The sequence below is a fragment of the Vicugna pacos genome, chromosome 7, assembly GCF_048564905.1.
Source record: "Vicugna pacos chromosome 7, VicPac4, whole genome shotgun sequence".
Classification (NCBI taxonomy): Eukaryota; Metazoa; Chordata; class Mammalia; order Artiodactyla; family Camelidae; genus Vicugna; species Vicugna pacos.
In genome coordinates, this window is record NC_132993.1 from 80,220,298 (window position 1) to 80,241,263 (window position 20,966).

General features: G+C 42.7%; 1 protein-coding gene and 1 long non-coding RNA gene across 8 annotated transcripts in view; one reads left to right on the top strand and one right to left on the bottom strand.

Moving 5' to 3' along the window:
- POU6F2 (POU class 6 homeobox 2) overlaps window positions 1-765 on the top strand; it is a 424,404-nt gene extending 423,639 nt beyond the window's left edge. For 2 of the 4 annotated variants that reach the window (XM_072965442.1, XM_072965443.1), the window contains one exon: window positions 241-765. In XM_072965442.1, the coding sequence (XP_072821543.1) occupies window positions 241-745 (505 nt within the window). In that variant the 3' untranslated portion in view covers window positions 746-765. The remainder of the gene's footprint in view (window positions 1-240) is intronic. The other 2 variants (XM_072965444.1, XM_072965445.1) reach the window with 1 other exon arrangement.
- Window positions 1-20,966, bottom strand: part of LOC116281343 (uncharacterized) — a 133,588-nt gene that overhangs the window by 56,352 nt on the left and 56,270 nt on the right. The window lies entirely within an intron of this gene.

A 20,966-nucleotide genomic window follows, 5' to 3' on the forward strand; every position in this document is an offset into this window, starting at 1 on the left:
CCCCCCTTGCTCGCCTGGTCAGCGCGGGTGCGCGGGCTGCATGTGGGGCATGAGCATGCGGGAGGGTGGGCGCTGGCTTGCGCGGGGACGGCGACCTTGCAGCTGGCTGCGTATCCGGAGTGAATTCACTCTGCCAGGCAGGCAGGCAGGCAGGCAGGCAGGCAGGCAGGCAGGCAGGCAGGAGGCCCACCCTGGCAGAGGACTCAGTGTAAGACTGTTCTTTCTCAATTTTCCCCCCAGACACACCATCCTGAGAAGCCACTTTTTCCTACCACAGGAAGCCCAAGAGAACACTATAGCTAGCAGTCTGACAGCCAAACTGAACCCTGGCCTTTTGTATCCTGCCAGGTTTGAAAAGCTGGACATCACCCCTAAAAGTGCCCAGAAGATCAAGCCGGTGCTTGAGCGGTGGATGGCTGAGGCTGAGGCCCGCCACCGAGCAGGTATGCAGAACCTGACCGAGTTTATCGGGAGTGAACCGTCCAAAAAGCGCAAGAGGCGCACCTCCTTCACGCCCCAGGCCCTTGAGATCCTCAATGCCCACTTTGAGAAGAACACCCACCCCTCTGGGCAGGAAATGACCGAAATTGCCGAGAAGCTGAACTATGACCGGGAAGTAGTTAGAGTTTGGTTCTGCAATAAGAGGCAAGCCCTGAAGAACACGATCAAACGCTTAAAACAGCACGAGCCGGCCACGGCCGTCCCCCTGGAGCCCTTAACAGACTCGCTGGAAGAAAATTCCTAAAGAGACACCCGCCAGGAATCGGGGGGAAAAAAATCCACAGAAACTAAACTCCACCCTTGGGACTTCATCCCCTCACCCCTCCAAAAGAGAGGGGAAAAATTAAATTAAAAGTAAATAAATTTTAAAACAGCCCCCGTCATCACCCTTGTAAGTAACAGACTAAGAAAATTACCAAGTGGACTGGCTGGTTTATACATGTCCATTGGATTTTCCAAAAAAAGAAAAATTGTTTTTGAAAATTTTTAAACGAGGAATACACCACAGCGCAGGTGTGTGTGCTGGGATCCTTCCTGCCCCCACCTGTCTCCCCAAAGCCAGTTTTTTAATGGACTTAAAGCAGACCAAATAACCACGTACTTTTTTCTGTATATGATGAACATATGAACACATTTTAAGGAAAAAGAAAAACAACTAAACCAAAAAAAAAAAAAAAGAAAATCCAAAACAAAACAACACAAAAACCCCACTAACAACAAACAAAAACTTTTCTCTGTTCAAAGCAAATACAAGCCTGCCACCTGGAGGAGGGACTGCGGACGGCATTCTTTCAGGGTCTAAGTGCTGATTCACTATGAAACCTACTAACCAAAGTCAGAAACATGGCATTGCAAACGCGACCACGAGTCAACTCTGCTCTGCGTGTCAAGTTGTGTTCGGAATTTTTACATTTGTACTTAACGGAAAGATAGCAAGCCTGATTTCTCCCATCTTTCCCATCTGCTGTCACCACCTCCGGGGTGGGTGCTATTGCTGAAGCCATTCCGTGAGGCTCACTAGTGTTTTATTTGGGGGGCTGGGGAGGTCTTTTCCGTTTCTCTTTGTTTTGAGGGGGGTTGGGCATCCTGGATCGTGTGCCAAAGCATCCGTTGCTTTCTTCTCACTATGACTTGTGGGTTTGAGAAAAGAAAATGGAGCTCTCGTTGCTCATCTTCCTCCATCTCTCCATCTCCATCGTGCGTGGCCTCCAGGGTCTGCTGGAAGGCCACGGAGTGGGAACGATGTCTTTTCCACTCAGATCCCGGTGAAATGCAGGAGAGACTCCAAAATTACTAGGGCTTTGCTCGATGAGTTGTCAACACTGGCATAAAGCTGTAATTCTGCTCACTGTCCACACCAGAGCTTGGGATTTTTCTCAGTCTGCTGGCCACGTACATGGAGAGCTGACCAAAACTAATTTTGTAATATAAACATAAGCTGCACATTTGGTTCAATACTTACATCTATGTTATGCTTCTGTGCAAAGCAATTTCTCTCAGAAGTCTGATAGCCAAAGAAATGTCTCAAGATTTCAGTCGAATACACATATAGCATGCAAACACCCATATACACACAAAGAAAAGAGTCCAAAGAGAGAGGGCGAGTGACTGGATCGTTCAAGGCCATCGTGCATCCTGTAAAGCCCACCTTTTCCGCTACCATTTTGATTCCAATAGGGATGGGGGGGCGGGGGAGGGGAGGGGAGCAAGTATTCTTGGGATCTGTTAATGGAGCAGAAAGTTGGCAGACAAATTAAACAATTGGAATTGCAGCTGGGTTCTTGAGGGGAAAGGAATTTTTAACAAGGAAGCGCCTCCACTGAAAGGAAAAATGTAGCAGTCACAAGAGCCTCTACTCTCAGAACGAGGGGATTATTTCACTTTTCAGAATAACTTACGTCCAAGAACTGTGGGCCCAAATAACCTACTAAGCCAGAAGGAGAAGGTAAGAGGGGAGGATGGCTGTGCAGGTGGGACCTACAGCTGATGTTTTCTGTAGAGACAGGCAAAAAGTGTTCCATCATAAGCACAGGCGAAAAGAAGCATCCGAGATGTAAATATTCGGGAATAATTAATTCATAATCAATACTGCCTAGAAGTAAATTGTGAAAGGGAAAAAAAAAAGTGGCCCAACTGACTAGAAATGCCATCTTCTTCCCCTAACACAGTCCCTCCCCCCGTAGGGATCTGAGTTTCTTCTTCATTTGGCCCTTGTGCTGGTGGTGTCAATGCAATGGTATAACTGTCCCCACCCTACCCCCCTCCCCAGATGACTCATGCAGGAAACAGGAGGCCACCCAGCAAGGAAACTCTAAAAGAAATCCTGGAAGTGGAACCAGCTGCTTGTACAGGTGTTTCCATTTCGCCAGTCTGACGCTGAGCGGACCACCGCGAACCTGATCCTCAGTGCCGGCGACATCGTGGTACCCGTTTGGCCACCTCAAAAACTGCTTGAATAGCAGCAACCCAGAAATCCAAAAATGCATTGATTAAACAGATTTTGTATTCTCCCAGGACCTGCTCCAAATTCCATCAAGAAAAGCTCCCCAAGAAGAGAAATTAACAAGATAACATGATGGATGCTAAATGTTTAAACATATGCCAGCAGCAGTTACATAAGGCCTGCTCAGTTTGGAGATCTATAATTGGGAGGGTATAACTAAGACAGTAAAAATAAAAAAGAAAAGTAATCTTCCAGAATGGAGTAAAAAAGTATATTCATCCCACAGTCGTAAAACCATTCATGTGCAGTGATTTTTTTTATAGTTTTATAATTTTGTATTGTTTTATAAATTATTTATAAGGTGTTGTAATGCTTCTTATATTAATTTTTTACAGATAAATTTTTTGCTACAAGGCATTAAAAGGTGCCTGAACAGATTCTTAGGAATATAAATTATACTATGTAACTCGTAAGTCTTTGGGACCACACCTGTTGCTTAATTTTATTACGTTTCTTATTTCCACTTGTAAACAACTTCACATGCCAGTAACATTTAAGTGTCTTTTATGTTTCCATGAACTGAAGGTTAAGGTTGCCACTAACAAAAAATAAAAGCCGCTTCAGGCATATGTGATTGTATTTCAAGCTTTAACATTTTCTTTTATGTTTTTAAATTATTGTCATCTTCGTTTTCTTCATTGTTTGACAACAACAACAAAAAGACTGATGTTATATTTTACACTTGTTTGTGGGGTGGTTTTTTTCTTTTTAAATCAAAAAAAATTGTGAACAGTTGAGAGTTTTAATTGCATTGCAAGGTTTTGGGTTTCTTTATGTTGAAATCACACGATACACAACACATGCGTGCACGCACACCCACACACACACTCCACAAAAGAGAGAACAAAAAACAGCAAAAGGAGCTAGGGGAAAAAAAAACAAAAAACAAAAAACAAGTAGAGGCGTATCAAAGAACTCAAGCTATAACCAAAAAGAAATTGTAAAAAATGCCTTTGCTCATCTTCTCTTCGCTGGACCAAAGCTCAATGTTTGTAGGTATATGCACATTGTATAGATAATGGCTAAATGTTGCTGACAATCTTGCAATACTAAACTGTTCCTATTTAAGAAAAAAAAAAAGAAATACAAACTGTTCATCAGTGTTTTACCTCAGCACTCTACTTGTACCCAGTTTATGACCAAGCTTAAAAAAAAAAAATGGAGAAAAAGGAAATTGATTTCATGTCAATGTGACTGTAAAATCTGTTTGGATACCATTTTGTAATGAGCTTTTTGTCACGTGATTTGCTTGTCTTCAACTTGAAATTATGCGAGGCACATTTGTTTCTTTGTTGAGAGTGATTTTTTTTTTTTTTTTTTTTTTTTTTTTTGTCCTACGTGCTGTGATCCAGACTGGTCACCAGGGTCACTGAGGAGGCACGGAAGAGAGCTGCTTCTCCGTGCCTGGAGCAGGCAGCAGGAAGGAGGGTAGCAAACAGACTGGGTTGTTTGGGGGAAAAAAAAAAAGCATCATGACGAGAAGTTGACATGATGGACTTGTGACCAAGAAGCCAAACTGGATATTTAAAAGCTCCTTACTTGCTCTGACATTGAAACCAAAGCTGATTTATCTGCACAGGTTGCTTAATGTTTAAAAAAAAAAAATGACAAAACTGTACTTAATCTAGAGCAATATCTGTATGGTCGGTAAAGCTGCACTTTGTGTATTTCTTAACAGCTTCAGATCTGTCACTTTTAATTTGTACCATAAAAAATAAAGAATTGTTTGACATGAGCTTCTAGGCTAAATGTGTCTTGAACTCAGATGTGTCATTTAAATGGTAAACATGTAAATAGGAGTATGTTACAAACCCAAATGTTAAGAAAGGGAAGGGGTTCACAGCAGACTGATTGATATCATGATTATTTTAACTTTTCAAATGAAATACTGTATGAATTAGGATTCGTTTGGTTGCAAATGACAGAAAAGCAACTTGAATTTATTTAAGAAAAAAGAGACTAAGATGTTCGACTTGACTCTGGGAAGTCTGGCTGTGGACCCCAAGCACAGTCGGATGCAGTGGTTCCAAGGATGCCATCAGACTGTCCTCCCTGGCTTCCTTCTCAGACAAAGACCCTAGACACTGAGTCACACTCCTGTCTCTAAACGAGGCACTGTGTTGGGGTTGATGGACTTGAATCGGCCTCTCAGGGTCACACACCCACCCCTATCTGTGGTAGGGAGATGGGGCCTCATGATAACAACCCCGAAGGACCACAAGGATGAAGGAGGAAGTCTCCACAAGATTCAGAAGACAAGAAACCAAAGCAGGCAAACATAACCCAGAGCCACCAGTCTGTTATGAACACCCAGCTGTGTGCCAGGTGTTGTGGTGAATTCTGCCTGGAAGGCGTTTTTGCTGCTCTTAAACAATGCCTGTCATTGGATGTTCTGCAAAATTCAGGCATTTTAGAATACGCTCCTGCTTGAAGTTTAATGTGGGTAGTAGATGGGATGAGTTAATGTGGTCATGTAATTCACTAATTCAAAAGGAAAATGGGAACATCTTGCTAAAAATACCAGTAACTTTTTTTAAATGAGAATCACAATCTCCATACTTTTAGCAACCCTTAGCAAACATTTCTTATGCTACATAGAGATCCATATGTCAACTTGGTGTTATGATTGATGAGAAGTGCTTTGGGGGAAGCAACAGAACCAAAAATCCAAGTGCCCAGATGTTATGAAGGGACTGGGAAAGTGGTGGGAAATTTCAAGGCTGACTGGAATTAAGAGGAGCAAAAAAATACAGATTCTTCTGCCCCCACAGGGTGGGGGTTGAGGGGGAGACAAAATAGTCATTTTCAAGCTTTCTTTCCACCAAAAATACTCTAAAAATATTCTGGGCTAAGGTCCTGCTTGTGATTATACCTATTATTATGAAATATGTTTGACTTAGGAAACTGGGAAATGTCTTCTTTAAAAAGATAGCCATCATTGACATTCAATCATTTCATATTCCACAAATATCTGCTAAGTGCTTCATATGTGCCAGAAAGTTCTATGTGCTGGGGACTCAGAAATAAACAAAATGAATCTTGCCTTCGAGAAACTCACATTCATTCTGCAAAAGTGGTAACATTCCTCCAGAAATGAAAATCTTCCCATGTTTCTTGTGCTACAATATTTTACAAAGAAAATAAATTTCAGAATTAAAATGAGGAAAAGCGGTTCGGAAGCTGTGGCTTCATAACAGCAAATGAATGGGTAGAAATAGCCTCGGCTTACAAGACAATCTCCCGTATCTTTCTTAAATGATTTCAAAAGCTGTTCCAATAAGAATTTTCCACTAAGCCAACCATATACACATAATCTATTCGGTGTCAGGTGCAGCAGGTTGATGACTTTAATCAAAAATCCATAGTTGGAAAGAATTCAGAAGCAGTCTGTCACAAAGCAGTTGAAACCAGCTCCCCACTAACACACACAGGTCCAGACTCCTCACCCATTGTTCTGCCCTTTGAAAGGAGTCCGAGCACACAGCACTTCTGACCCATTTGGCTTATCTACTGAACCATGCGGAAAGTCATGGTCAAGGGACAAAGATGACGCCTAAGAAGATTTTTAATATATTAGATAAAACTCTGTCTAAAACATATGGCACATTTCTATGTTTTCTTAAAGCAGATTATGGACATAATGTACCTTCTTCTTGATTGACTTTCTCCTTCTGTTTGCTCTATCTTTTTAATGGCTCCATCTGCCAGCCATCTGAAGCAGAAGTCTGGGAGTCATCCTGATCCCTGTACACACGCACATGCACACACACACACACACACACATAAAACCCAAATCACTGGAAGTCTGGCAGTTCTGCTCCGTGACTTCCTTTTGCCTCTGTCTCCTGGTCTCCATCACCACGCCCCACCCCATCTGCCACTATTTAGTCCAAACCTACCCACTTCTCACCTGGACCATCATGAGATGCTCCTCCAGGTCTCTCTACTCATCATATACTTGCTACCAGAGAAATTATTCTAAAAGGCCAATATGAATATCTCTCTCTTTTATTTAAAACCTTTCCCACATTTACCTTTGCATTCAGAATGAAAAACAAATTCCTGCATAGCGTACAGTGCCTTTCATGATCCGGCCCTTGTTTACTCTAAAGCCTCATCTCTCATCAGTTCCCAGTTCATCCTAGCCTTGCCAGATTTCTTAAAATTTCTCCAATGTCCAAAGCACTTTTGGTGCTGTACCTCTTGCTCAGAATGTCATCCACTACACAGTTGACCTATCCAATTTCTACTCATCCTTTGAGACTCAATTCTGCTCAATTCCACAGACAGTTATTGGACTTCTACTATGTGCCAGGCACTGTGCTGCCTTCATCACATCATGTATTGGGTTTGCATATTTATCAGCCACCAATTACATGTTATAGCATCACTGCCTGACACTGCTGAATGACCTAAGGACTTGGTTTATAGATAAGTGTTGTGTGGCAACATAGTTTTTTAGCCAGTTGTTACTTGCATGTGATAGATCTTCCTTGTCTAATAAGATTAACAATAATCTCATATTTGTATAGTCTTCAAAGGTCTTTCATGTACAGTTTTATTTGCTCCTCACATAAGCCCTTGGATGTGTGACGATTTCTACTTTATAGATGAGAACTGAGAATCAGAAAAGTCAACAGGCTTGACCGAGACTCCAAAGTGCAAGAGAAAAGCTGGCATTTGAATACATTAGGCATTAGAGTACTGGCCAAGATGAATACCCATGAAACCCCAGTGAAACGGTGTCTGACACCACCATGTCTTTGAATCACCAGTGTAGAGTGCAGTATCTGATGTACAGTATACAGCTCAGGAAAGGCTCACTGCTGTTGATGATAAATCCCAATTATCTAATTACAAAGTCCACTAGGTGGACTTAGCCTGAATGGTGAGTAATTGACAGAAATAGTTAAAAAAAAATACATAAAGGGAAATTAGAAATGCCTCTACATGTGGTGAGGCTTCACCATCACTGAAAGGGGCTCCGAATAAGAATGCAGAGAGTTCTAATCATTCCAAAGGCAAATGAGTGGAAACCAGTGGGAAAATGAAAGAGAAAGTCAGTGAATCCTACAGGTTGTTTGACTAATCCCATCAGCAGGGGAAGACCGTGCAACGTGTGTAGAAACAGGAAGCTGGACCGGGCCCTAGACTGGCGGGTCCACTCTAGAACTTTCTTTGATAGTCTCACGTCACTTTTAAGAATTGCAGTTGTGCTCCTTGCCAGACCTGCTGAGGTGTCATTTAGGAGCAAATCACACCCTTCACATCGCTTTATTTGTACCGCGTGGCGGCCTCGGTATGTGTTAAAGGGCCTTATTACTGAGGTCACGGGGGCATCATCTCTGAAAGTGGGCATGCTCCCAGGGTCTTTGGCCATGCGCACCTATGCAACGGGAGGAGAGCCACTGTGACCACACAAACCCAGAACTGGAGTTGCTCCAGAAACTGAACTTCAGTCAAAGAGCAAGGGGCCCGTATGCAAGGATGACATTTGTGGTAAACTGTAATACTGAAGTCTTCTGCAGATGCTCTAATAAGATGCTGGATAAAAGCAAAAAAGAGACCGGCATGTCTTAGATCCCTACTATATATGGGTATTCCTGTCCTCGTCTCCAAATCTTGCACCCTCACCTAAGACTTAAGACCGGCTTAGCTACTAATAAATGTTCTCATAGAGGAAGATCTACCAAGAATTACTTGCATCGAGAACAACTAAACTCCTTAACTGACCCATCACTGAAGTAGATCACTGGGCCTGAGACGAGCCCACTTTGGATCCCATGGTTCTGGTCACCACTTGGGCCACATCTATGACTATAAATGAAGGAAAAGATATTAGTTTTTGCTTGTTTTTCCTTCCAGTTTTTGGTGGTGGTGGTGTCTTTTATAATACAAGTCATCTATGTTTGTTGTAGAAAAGTTAAAAAATACAAAGAAACAAAGATATTGCCATTGTAAGAATATCGTAGTGCAACTGTGTTTCTTACATTGCTCCGTGTTAGCATTTACGGTGTATTCTAAATGATAGTCTTGAACTGCAGAGACAGAGTGTAAATTAGAAAAGCAAACATGGAACTCTTGTGTCTTGGAATCCCATCCCTATGAAATACCTCAGCTGCATGAGTGGCCCCAGCTCAGTAATTATTTACCCAGAATCCCAGCTAGACCCACCATGCAGCTCATCTCAGAGGGAGACACAGCTTCTGGTTGGCTGGGAGGAGACGTGATGCCTGGGGCTTTGCTAACCCACCAAAAGGCACTAGTGAGGAAAAGTGGGTTTCAGTCATGGAGATGTGCTTTCCCAAGGACGGGCAGGAGGGTGGGGGCTGACATCATGAACTCTTTCTCAAGGTGAGAGCCTCCGCCTTACATTAAAAGAATGGTTTTGTCTTCCAAAGATGTCAACATGTCCTCTTTGCCTTTCAAACCACATCAGCACCTCCTATGACCACATCATGCACACGCTTAGCATTACACACATGCCCCAAATGGGGAGCCAGTCTAGGGCATAACAGCGTGGGAAGAGAACTGAAGCCCATCAAAACCATTCTCTGCTGTCTAATATGGCAATATGCACGCACACATAAACATAGTTCACTGTTTCTTTCCAATAACACAAGCTGCACGCCTTCTAAGACCCTCCCACTGTGCCATCAATGTTCAAATTCCTACTTTTGCTTTGAATAGATGGGGAGCGTCCCCACAGGCCCCTGGCTCTGCTCCTGGGAGGTTACAGTCCAACCCATCTTTCCAGAAAGTGATGTGGGCTCAATCACTTGCCATGCATGTGTTCTTCACTTCTGCTTCTGAAACTATCAGACTCCTCAGGAGCAACAAAAAGAGGAAAAGTGAATGCACGTGAAGGCTTCCAAGGGGATAAGAACAGAAGAATTCGCCAGCATTCTCTTTCACGGGAGGCATTAACCTCCGAAGGAGACAACTTACGCTTCCTGCAGACACCAAAACACTGGGAGGGATGTTCATGCCACCAGCCCTCCTCTTGGCAGAGTGGCCAGTGGACCCTGCTCCTTCACCTCTCCCAAGTCCTCTGCTTCCCCCAAAACTGACAGGGGGAGAAGCATCCCCGGTTTAGGCCAACAAGACAATTTGCTGTTTCTTGCACACATGCCTCAACTCTCTCAGCCAGGGGCCTCTCCCTACATTCGGGGTTCTCTTGGCCTGTTGCTCCTCCCCCAGCCTCACATCCCAAACCCGATCCACCTCCATGGTCCAAAAATGATCAGGAGAAGATAATGAGAGTGTAACTGACTATTTGGAGCCGAGGTCAAGATGACGATCTATTCCAGGGGCTGGCAAACTTTTCCCTAAAAAGTCAGAGACAGCAAATACTTTAGGCTTTAAGGGCTGTACTCTGGGGTTATAGCATAGAAGTGGCCTTAGTCGATGTGGAAACAGGTGAATCTTTATTAAGCAAAACAGGCAGCTGACTGGATTTAGCCCCAGTCTATTAGGTGAAGTGGGTTTGAGGGCCCCAGAGTCCCCATAAGTCATCCACGGGCTCTGGGTATGGACCCACTTGCTGCTCCACTCAGACCCTCTGGGACTTTTTTACCTGGTTTCTATGCACCCCTCCAGCTGCTTCAAAAACCTCTGCCCTTAAAACTGTGCGCCTGTGACTCTTCTGGAAGACCTCCCAGACTACGGGAGTCACAGAGCCCCGACTGCCTGGGAATATACGCCCCAGCCCCCTCCTCTGGGCAGCCCTTAACCGATGACTGATGACTGCAGTAGGATGACTGCTGGCCTCCCGTCTCTGGTCTAGACACCTCTGAGGCTCCTCCTGCACGTTCCAGACTCACAGAGACTGAAGGATCCGGCTGCAGCCTCCACCCCCCCCCCCCAGGATCTGCCTGAAATTGCTCCCTGCCGGTCCTGCTTCTCTGCTCCCTCCTCAGTTTTCCTGGAAGCCGTTTCTTGATAAATCACTTGCACCCAAATCCTCATCTCTGGGGAACCTGACCTCAGGCACTATTTCACCTTCTGGTCTCCATGAAATATTTGCCGACCCTGGAATAGATGCTCGGACTCATCCCTAGATTTTGCATGGGGCCCAGGAGCCCTGTGGGAAAGACCTGAAACCCAGCCCACAGCTGAGGTTCAAACACATGCAGAACACTCAAGAGACTGGGGTTCCCACAGGGACCCAGCTCAGAGGCAGAGAGAGCAGGGCCCTTGTGAGAAGATGGCTGTGAAGGACCCAGCCTGAGTTAGCACTAGTCCCGAGCAGTGGCTCCCAGTGTGGGGGAAGGTCATATCCTGTGTGCAAGGGAAGCAAAGAGGCATTGAGGGTTAAAGTTCCCCACCTCAACAAGTAGGGCCAGGACTAGGGTGATGCACAGGAGGTTCCTAGGGCACAGACTTTAAGCAGTCAGTCAGGACATCACCCTCCCACCCCCGCCAGCCAGGAGTGAGCATTTCCTGAAATTTTACATCCTAGCACATCACTCTCAACCCGGCCCTTTTAGATGGGCTGCTCCCAAGAAGCAGGAGAGCTCCTACTGGCCAAAGAGCTTTGGAGGTCAGCTGCTGGTGGAAACCAGCAACTGCAAAGTCATGGCAAAGGCAGCCATTCAAGCTTGGAGGCCGTGCTCTACACGGACGCAAGTAGTCTCGGCCTCCTTGCTTTTCCCGGAAGGTGCCAGGCCCCCTCCCTGGCTTGGCAGCTTTACCTCACCTACACGTGCTGAAGAAGCTCCCACCCCTGCACCTTCTTCCAGTCTTTGCTCCAATCTCATCTGACCCTGTAAGGGCCACCTGGATGAGTATCGCTACCTGTGCCACCATCCCAGCCCTCTCTAAACCTTCTCCCCTGTCTTTTTGCCCATTGCACTTCGAATCATCTCATATACTGCACAGCTTATTTAGTATGTCTGCTGTGTGTTATCTGTCTCTTCCTGCTAGAATGCCACCTCCTCAAAGTCAGTAGTCCTTGTTTGATTTACTTCTTGTCAACCAGAGTACCCGGCAGATAGTAGGTGCTCAGTACACATGTGCTGCCTGAATTAGGGAATGATGAATGAGGTCTGGGAGCAGACTAGCTGGGGGTTGCCGGATATAACTAATAATATCCAGGACATCCAGTTAAATTTGAATTTCAAATAAACAACAAAAGCATAAACAAACAAAAATTTAGGATATCACAAATACTGCATGGGACATCCTTGTTCTTAAATATATATTGCCTATCTGACATTTGAATTTAACTGGGCAGCCTACACTTTGTCTGGTAAGTCTATACTGGATATAACTACAACAATAATAATTACCATTTGTTGATGGAACTATTGCAATGTGCCAGGCACTGTGCTAAGGGCTTTACTCATGTTGAATCTTTACAATAATCCTGTAAGATACTACAGGAAATACTGTGTTTGGTTCCAGACCACCACAGTAAAGCAAATACTGCAATAAAGTGAGTCACACAGATTATTTGGTTTCCCATTGCACATAAGTTATGTTTACACCATACTGTTGTCTATTAAGTGTGCAATAACATTATGTCATAAAAACAATATATGTACCTTAACTTAAAAACTCTTTATCACGAAAAAAATGATAACCATCATCTGAGACTTTGGCAAGTTGTCATCTTTTTGCAATAGTTGACATCAAAGAACACTGATCACAGATCACCATAACAAACAAAATAATAATGAAAAAGTGTGAAACATTAAGAGAATTACCAAAATGTGACACAGAGACACAAAGTGAGCAAACGCTGTTGGAAAAATGTCTTCGATGGGCTTACTGAACGAAGGGTTGCCACAAACCTTCAGTGTGTAAAATACACATTATCTCTGAAGCACAATAATACGAGGTCTGCCTGTAGGTAGACCTCTTCTTTTTGCCAAAGAGGAAACTGAAGCAGAGAGAAGCTAAGTCTACAGCCCAGTCTTATAGTCAGTCAGTGGAAAAATGAGCTAAGAGACTGGGTCTGTCTGTCTGGATTCAAGCCCTACTTACCAAACCAAGGCCAAACTGCCTCGCCTCCACCCCCATGCCCACCAACAAAAAGCAGGCTCCCCCAACCCAGATGCCCACGGCATTGCACAAGCACAAGCACTCCTATTCTGACTCTTCTGCTTTGTTTCTTCCCAGTGCCTGCCACTGTGCCTTTTTCCCCTTCTGATCTCATCCTGGCAGAAGAACACATCATCACCCAAACTGCAGGTGGAAACCTCGGAGCCAACACCATGCTCCCTCTAGCTACAGATGCCCACCACCGGTGCCCACCCTGGACCCGTGAGGAAAAGAAGGCACGTGGCCAGCTTGAGAGATGATGAATGTCCAGAATCTAAAGCATGTTGAACTTCTGCAGCAAAACTGCGACAAATCATACGAAAATGTTCCAGCCTTCCTTTCCAGACCAGCAGAGAGAGAGCTGGAAAGGCTGATCCCCTGTCTGTGATCTGGAAGCCCTCTGATAAATGTCTACTTTGGTCATACACCATCAGGACACTTTGGAGGGAGTGCTGTTAAAGACAACAGGCATAAACTGAGACTTCCCTTAAACATTGGTAATTAAATAAAATACTACTCATTTGGCTTTTATTTATAGATTGCTTTCCATGAGAATTAAACTTGGAACAGAGGTCATCAGTTTAAATGCTTACAGGGTGGGGAAATAATGTATGTGAGTCAAATGGACCTAAGAGAAGAGTATAAACACAAGGATAAAAAGCCACTGACACTGTGCCTCAGTGTCAGGGATGATGGGGAGTGGCAGGGAGTGTGGTGAGCTGGAGAACACACGCCTTGTCTAACGGACATAACCCTGCCTCCACTGTGGCCTATCGTCACTGCGTGTGGGCCGTCAGGGCCAGTGTCGTTAGATCTTCTAGTTCTTCCTCAAAAGGTGAAAATCTTATCTTTATGTGAATGCTCCTAATTTATAAATACTGGCAACAATTTTTAAAAATCAAAATATAGCAGACCAAACAAAATCTATCTAAACGCTACTGTTTTTGACCTCTGAGGATAAACGCTAGACAATCCATAAATCGCGAGGTCCAGTAACTTGCTGCTCATCCTATAAGTAATTTGTTTATATCTCCATCTGCTCAGTGCTGTGATTGGAGCGACTGTGTCTCATTCATTTTTGAGTGTCCAGCACCTACCCTGGGTATGTACTAAGCAATCAACAAACGTTGACTGTATGAAATAGATAAACAACAAGGCCCTACTGTATTTTTTAAATTTTTATTTACTTATTTTATTATTTGGTGGAGGTCGTTAGGTCTATTTATTTACTATTGGGCTTTTTTTCAATTGAGGTACCAGGGATTGAACCTAAGACCTCATGCATGCTAAACATGTGCTCTACGACTTGGGCTACACCCTGCCCTGCAAGGCCCTACTGTATTGCAAGGGAACTATATTCAATAGCTTGTAATAACCTGTAATGAAAAAGAATATGAAAAGGAATATATATATGTATAACTGAATCACTATGCTGTATACCAGAAACTAACACAACATTGTCAATCAACTATACCTCAATTTAAAAAAAATTGAGTTGAAATACAATATCGCCTCTGGGGTTGATCCTTTAGTGGCTATGGTCCTTGGGGGCCCCTGGGAAACATGGGAAAAATAGATGGGCCTGGATGCCAGACATATGGGAATATCTATTGACCCCGTGATGGCCACCAGCACCCTGAGAGTAGCTCAAGTGGCACCTCACGCCCAGCTCAATATCTTCTCCAATTCTCTTGCAATTCAGTCCCTGTACCCCCAACTTCTAATACCATTGCCATCGGTGTTACACAATAATCAGAGTCTTTATCAAGAAAAGGAGGGCGTAGGATCTAGATACTCTATTTATTGATAGATTAAAAATACTTATTAATGTATTTTTTTGTGTATTCAGACCATTCACACGTAAAGTGATTATTAATATAGATTAATATTTCCCATATTGGAACTGTTTTATTCACTGCCCTTGCTCTTTGTTTCTTTTCTTGTTTTCCACTCTTTCTCTGTCTTCTCTGGTTTTAATTGAGCATTTTATATGATTCTATTTTCTCTCCTGTCTTATCATATCAATTATACTTCTTTGTTTAATTTTTTTAAACAAGTTTAAAAAAGTTTGCAATACATATCTACAACTAATCCAAGCCCACTTTCAAATAACACTATCCTGCTTCACAGGTAGTCCAAGCACCCTCTAATGGAATATTCCCAGTCCTTGCCTTCTGTCCCTTATAATACTGCTGTCATTCATTTCACTTATACATAAGCCATAATGACCAAATGCATTGTTTTCATCATTATTTTGAACAAACTTGCCTGTTAGATCAATTAAGAATATGAAAAATAAAAGGTTTTATTTTACCATCATTTGTTTCTTCTCTAATGTTCTTTACATAGATCTGAGTTTCTGACCTATATTAATATTCCTTCTCTCTAAAGAATTATTTCAACATTTCTTGCAGGGCAGACCTACCGGCAACAAATTCCCTCAATTTTTGTGTGTCTGAAAAATTCTGTATTCCTTCTTCACTTTTGAGGGATAATTTTGCTGGAAACAGATCTCAAGTTTGGTGCTTTTTAAAAACAGTTTTAATATGTCATTTCACTCTCTTCCTGCTTACATCATCTCTGAAGAAAAGTTCAATATAATTCTGATCTTTGCTTCTCTATAACTCAGGTATGTTTTTCTTCTGGCTTCTTTCAGGATTTTCTCTTGGACTTTGATTTTCTGCAGTTTGAATATGATAATGGCCTCGATGTCAAGAGTGATTTTTGTGTGTGTGTGCATAGGTGTAGATTTCTTGGTATTTTTTCCTGCTTATTCTCTGAGCTTCCTGGAACAGTGGTTTTGTGTCTGTCATTAATTTCAAAAATTCTCAATCACTATTGCTTCTGTTCCTTTCTCTTTCCTTCTGATATTCCCATTATACATGTTCCACCTTTTGTAATTGCCCCACAGTGCTTGGATATTCTGTTCTGTCTTTTTCATTCCTTTTTCTCTTTGCTTTTCAACTTAAGAGGTCTTTATTGACATGTCTTCAAGTTCACTGATTCTTTCCTTAGCTGTGCCCATTCCATTGATGAGCCCATTAAAGCTATTTTTCACTTCTGTTACAATATTTTTATTTCTATTATTTTCTTTTGATTCTTAATGTTTCTATCTCTGTGCCTACATAATCCATCTCTTCTTACATAATTTTTCCATTAACGCCTTCAGCATATTACTTATAGTGATTTTACATTCTGCGTCTGTTGACTTCAAAATACCCACCATTTCTGAGCCTCATTCTGATGTTTGTTCTGCCCCTTCAGACTGTGTTTTCCGTTTCGTTATGTTTTGTGCCATTTAGCAGGTTTTGTAATCTTTTGTTGAAAGCTGACATGATGTAGCAAGTAAAAGGAACTGAGGTCAATAGGCCTCCTGTGTGAGATCTTACGTCTCTCTGGCTCTGAGTAAGTCAGTGTTTACCATTTGCTGTAGCTGTGGTGTCGGAGGCTAAAGTTTCCTCTAGTGTCCTTGTTCTCGTCTCCTCTGCTGTCTGAGATTCCGTAGAGGTTTCTTGTTAAGTAAGTTCCGAGTCATGAAGTTTTCTCCGTTGTAATCCCCCGTTATTATATAGGAGCCCTCCTGTGGTGCTAAGGTGTGGGATGAGGGGACGCGTTCTATAATTCTGTCGTCCTATAGGTCTCAGTCTTTCAGTGAGCCTGAACTGAGTGTTCTCCTTCTCCCACATCAAAGGCTTGAGTTGGGTATTTCCCTCCCCCCAGGTTGGTTAGGCTCTGGCAAACCACCATCAGACACCACTGCCATCGTCCAGGACACTGACGCTGCCTCCATCTGGAATGAATACTAAAACACCTTTGCCGTGTTTGTATTTTCTCAAGAGAGCACCTGATCGGCCGAGACTCTGTCACATGCCTGGAAGCCAGGGAGTGGGGAGAGGAAAGCCTCGGGCCTTTTACCATCAGGAGCGACAGGCCAGGCCCTGCTCACTATAACATGAAGACCACACCCAATGGGAATTCCCCCAGTGAAGCAGCTAGGATTGGGCACTGGAAAGTCAAAAACTATCAAAGTTCATCATATGTGGGGTATTTTTATTTTTAAAAGTGTTTTAGAATCTGATAAGGCAGAATGATATTCAGAGGACATGTATCACTAAGGGTATAACTGTTGGTTATAACCAGCATCTGTTTTGATTAGCTTGTGTTATCAAATATTTGTAATATCATCCTGTAAATAAAGCCATATGAAACAGATTTAATTAAATTAGATGGGTGACAATGCTGGGTAATATAAATTTACGTCAAATAAAAAGATGTGATTAATAAGCAGTAAGGCCACTCTTCTGGTGAGATTTACAGCTGAGCTCTAAGAGCAGTTCCAAAAGAGGGGTCCAGAAGTTTGCTCACCTTGGCAGTAGCATTGGAATAAGAAGGCTACGGTGAGGGATAGTATTTTGTTTTTTTGCTTATGTTTTTGTATGCAAATGCTGATGTATTTGTTTAGGAACCAGTTTTTCATCTCACAGTCCCACAATAAATGTACCCACATACGAAAAACCACCGTGTGTGTACAAAGACAATATGACTGACCAGCTGTCTCGAGACGTCAAGAGCTCTGCAAAAAGCAGCAGTAGGCAACTTGGGCTAAGAAAGTGAGGGAAAGAAAGATTTTTAAGGGTAGTTATTGTGTTCAAACAGCCCAGCATCCACGCCAGCAAGAGAGAGTTGCAAGGAAAAACATCAGGATGAATCACATGGGCCTGCATTCAGTAAACCAAAAGGATCGGCACAAAGGGGAAAGCAAACTGGACTCACAAGATAAAATTTTTTAAAGAGACAACCACAGGCACAGGAGGGCAAGGGGAGGGAAGAAATGGAGGACTCAAAACGAGTCAACACAAAATCTACAAAGAAAAACAGAATTATAGAACATAGGCTTAAAAAAAAAAAACAACTAGAGTCAGATAAAGTCCCTGATGAAGGCAGTGGTGTCGCCTGCACTAAAACCCTTTCGTTTTTCATCCGCTCGGCCCCAAGCACCCAGAGAGGGGCTTCTGACTTCGAACCTCTCCCCACTCTGCCTTGTTAGAGAGCTGGATCCTTATAGCTGAAAAGTTTCTCCTTCTAATGAGGTCCATTACTCTGTGCTATACTTTTAACCACAGTCAATAACTTGTCCCTTTTCCTTCCATTATTACTCCTCGGTATTTATAGATGCATCAGTGGTTTCTTTCCTTCAAAATGTGCATATTCAATTCCCTCGATCCCAGCTGCCTTCAAAAGGCATGATTTTGAAAAGAGGGGGAAGGAGAGACAAGGGTCATCTTTATGATCCTTTGCATATCTCCACTTTATCAAAGTCTCTGCAATGATGAGAAAGGCCAAGCTGGACCAGGCATTCAGTGGTCTAAGTGGGCACGTCCACCAGCCCTCGCTACATATTGATCAGTTGATTGATTTTTAAGATTTATAGAAATGCATTCACTGCCAAGGTCTCTGGGCACCTCTATGACAGTAACATTAAGCAATATAAAGAGGTGGATTTCCTTGTCCCAAAGGCTCCTTGCATTCAAGAGTGTTTTGGTTTTTTTTTAATGTACATTAAAAGATAGACTTTATGCCATGCATTGGAGGTCATCCAAACAAAATTTGCTCAGGGATCAAAAGGAATAAGTTTGCAATGCCAACAACAAACCTAGACAAAAATTCCCCTCTCCAGCCTTCAGAAATTCAAAGAATCATAATCTTGGCAGAGCCATTTAGGCTGATGGTTCCCAAACACTAACCCATAGTGTACGGCCAGTCTTTTACAGATTCAAGTGAAGTTCGGAAAAAGAAAAGAAAAAAAAACCAACGTAAGTAAGTTTTTCTAAAAGCTCACTTAATTTAAAGAACTAATCAGTATTCTGAGACGATGTCCTTCTTAATTTTTAGTACTAAAATATACTTCATTTTATAAGATGATGATGATGGTGATAGTAATGGACCATAGTTTCAAGTAGTATCTTTACTTGACGAAGCAAGAAAATGGCAAGATGTCTATGTTCATCCCCAAAATTCCCTTTGAAATTTTACTGGTCAGTGAAATTCAAAATCTTGGAACCATCGATTTTGCAGATAAGAAAACTGAGGCTCAATGAGGCTGAGTGACTGCTAAGGGCCCCAGCCAGTTAATGGTGTGAGATAGATGAAGAGACAGCCCTCCTGACTCCTCCCACAACTTCCGTGCCAAGTCCACCTCAGCCCTCAATAGTGGATGTTTGCCATTTCTTGCTACCCCAATGTAAAATTTTTTTCTCTTCCCTCTGTGTAGTTCTTGGTGGGAGGCAGACTAGGAATCCTAGAGGTTAATTCCTCTCCCACTCCCTGGCAGCCAGAGCTCAGATGCTCCCACCTGGCACTTTGAAACTTGAACTTACAGGTCCAGAGACTAGGAGAGACTTTGATGGAGGCAGAGCTAAAAGCCAGCAAAGGACAGGCAAAGAGTCAGTGGCCCCAGAGGCACCTCCCCAAGCAGACCTACTGCAGCATGACCTTCGCTGTGCCCTTGGCTCCCCAGCCCCCTTGGTTCCTACCTTTCCTTGGCCTGGTTCTGCATCCGTCCCAGTACAGTATACTATCTATACTTCCAACAAATTTCTTTTCTGCTTAAATTAGCCAAAGTAGGTTTCTGCTATTTGCAGCCAGCAAGCCTGTCTGGAAACCCCTCCCTAATTAGCACTGACCAGCATTTGGGTGTTTCAACAGGGCCTCTCAAACAATCTGCAGTGAAGGATTGGTTATTTTATTTCCCCAACCCCCCATGCCACCAGATTGCTAGATTTAGAAATTAAAAATATGGAAGCGCAGTTAAGTTTGAATTCTAGATAAACAATGAATAATGTTTTAGTATTAAGTATGCCTGCTGCAACAGCATTAACATTTATAGTATTAACAACATAATAAACAACACTATTTGTAAAACCCATTTAACTGGGTCTTTCTGTATTTTATCTGGCAACTCTACCCCTGGGCCAACATGTAGTCCTATGATTCATGACCAGAAAACAACTCACCGCACATAAGATTTATCACACAAGCTTGACAAGACCTGAAATGGTCTATACTCTTTTCAAAGTGATGAGTAATGATACTTCTAGATTCTACCTCCAGGTCTTGAGTGGACCCACGTCATGGATATTTTTTTAAAAACTCCCCACATGATCTTAACGTGTAACCAGGATTAAGAAACAAGCAACACAGAGAAGTCTCTAGTTAAAATGCACAGGCTGGACCTAATTAATTTCAGATATGGAACAAACATAGACAGCCAAGGCTCCCTGGGTAGCCCGTAGTAGAATTAGGCTGAAAGCCAGGGACTCCCTTTATCTAACCAATATCAGGTCAATGACTAACAAACGTTATGGATGACCCAAGCCCAGCTCTAAGTGAGAGAGCATCTCGGCTCTTCCAATAATCAAAACAGCGTCCCCTTCTTGGTGGAAATCTCGCCCAGGCATGGGCTGCCACAGCCAAAGATAAAACCAACTGTGACTATAATACAAATAAGAAGAGTCTAATGCAGGGAGTAGGGTATAGCTCAAGTGGTAGAGCACATGCTTAGCACGCACTAGGTCCCGGGTTCAATCTCCAGTATCTCCTCTAAAATAAAAATAAATAAATAAATAAATCTAATTACCTCTCCTGCCACCAAAAAAAAAAAAAAGAGTTTAACGCATAGAAAACAAACTCTGCTTACTAAAGGGATGGTGGAGAGGGATAAATTAGGAGTTGGGATTAACACACTCCTATTCAAAAAATAGATAAACAACAAACATCTACACAGGGAACTATATTCAATAGCTTGTAATAACCTATCATGGAAAAGAAGCTGAAAAAGAATATATATATGCATATGCATAACTGAATCACTTTGCTATCTACCTGAAACTAACACAACAATCACTATACTTCAATTAAA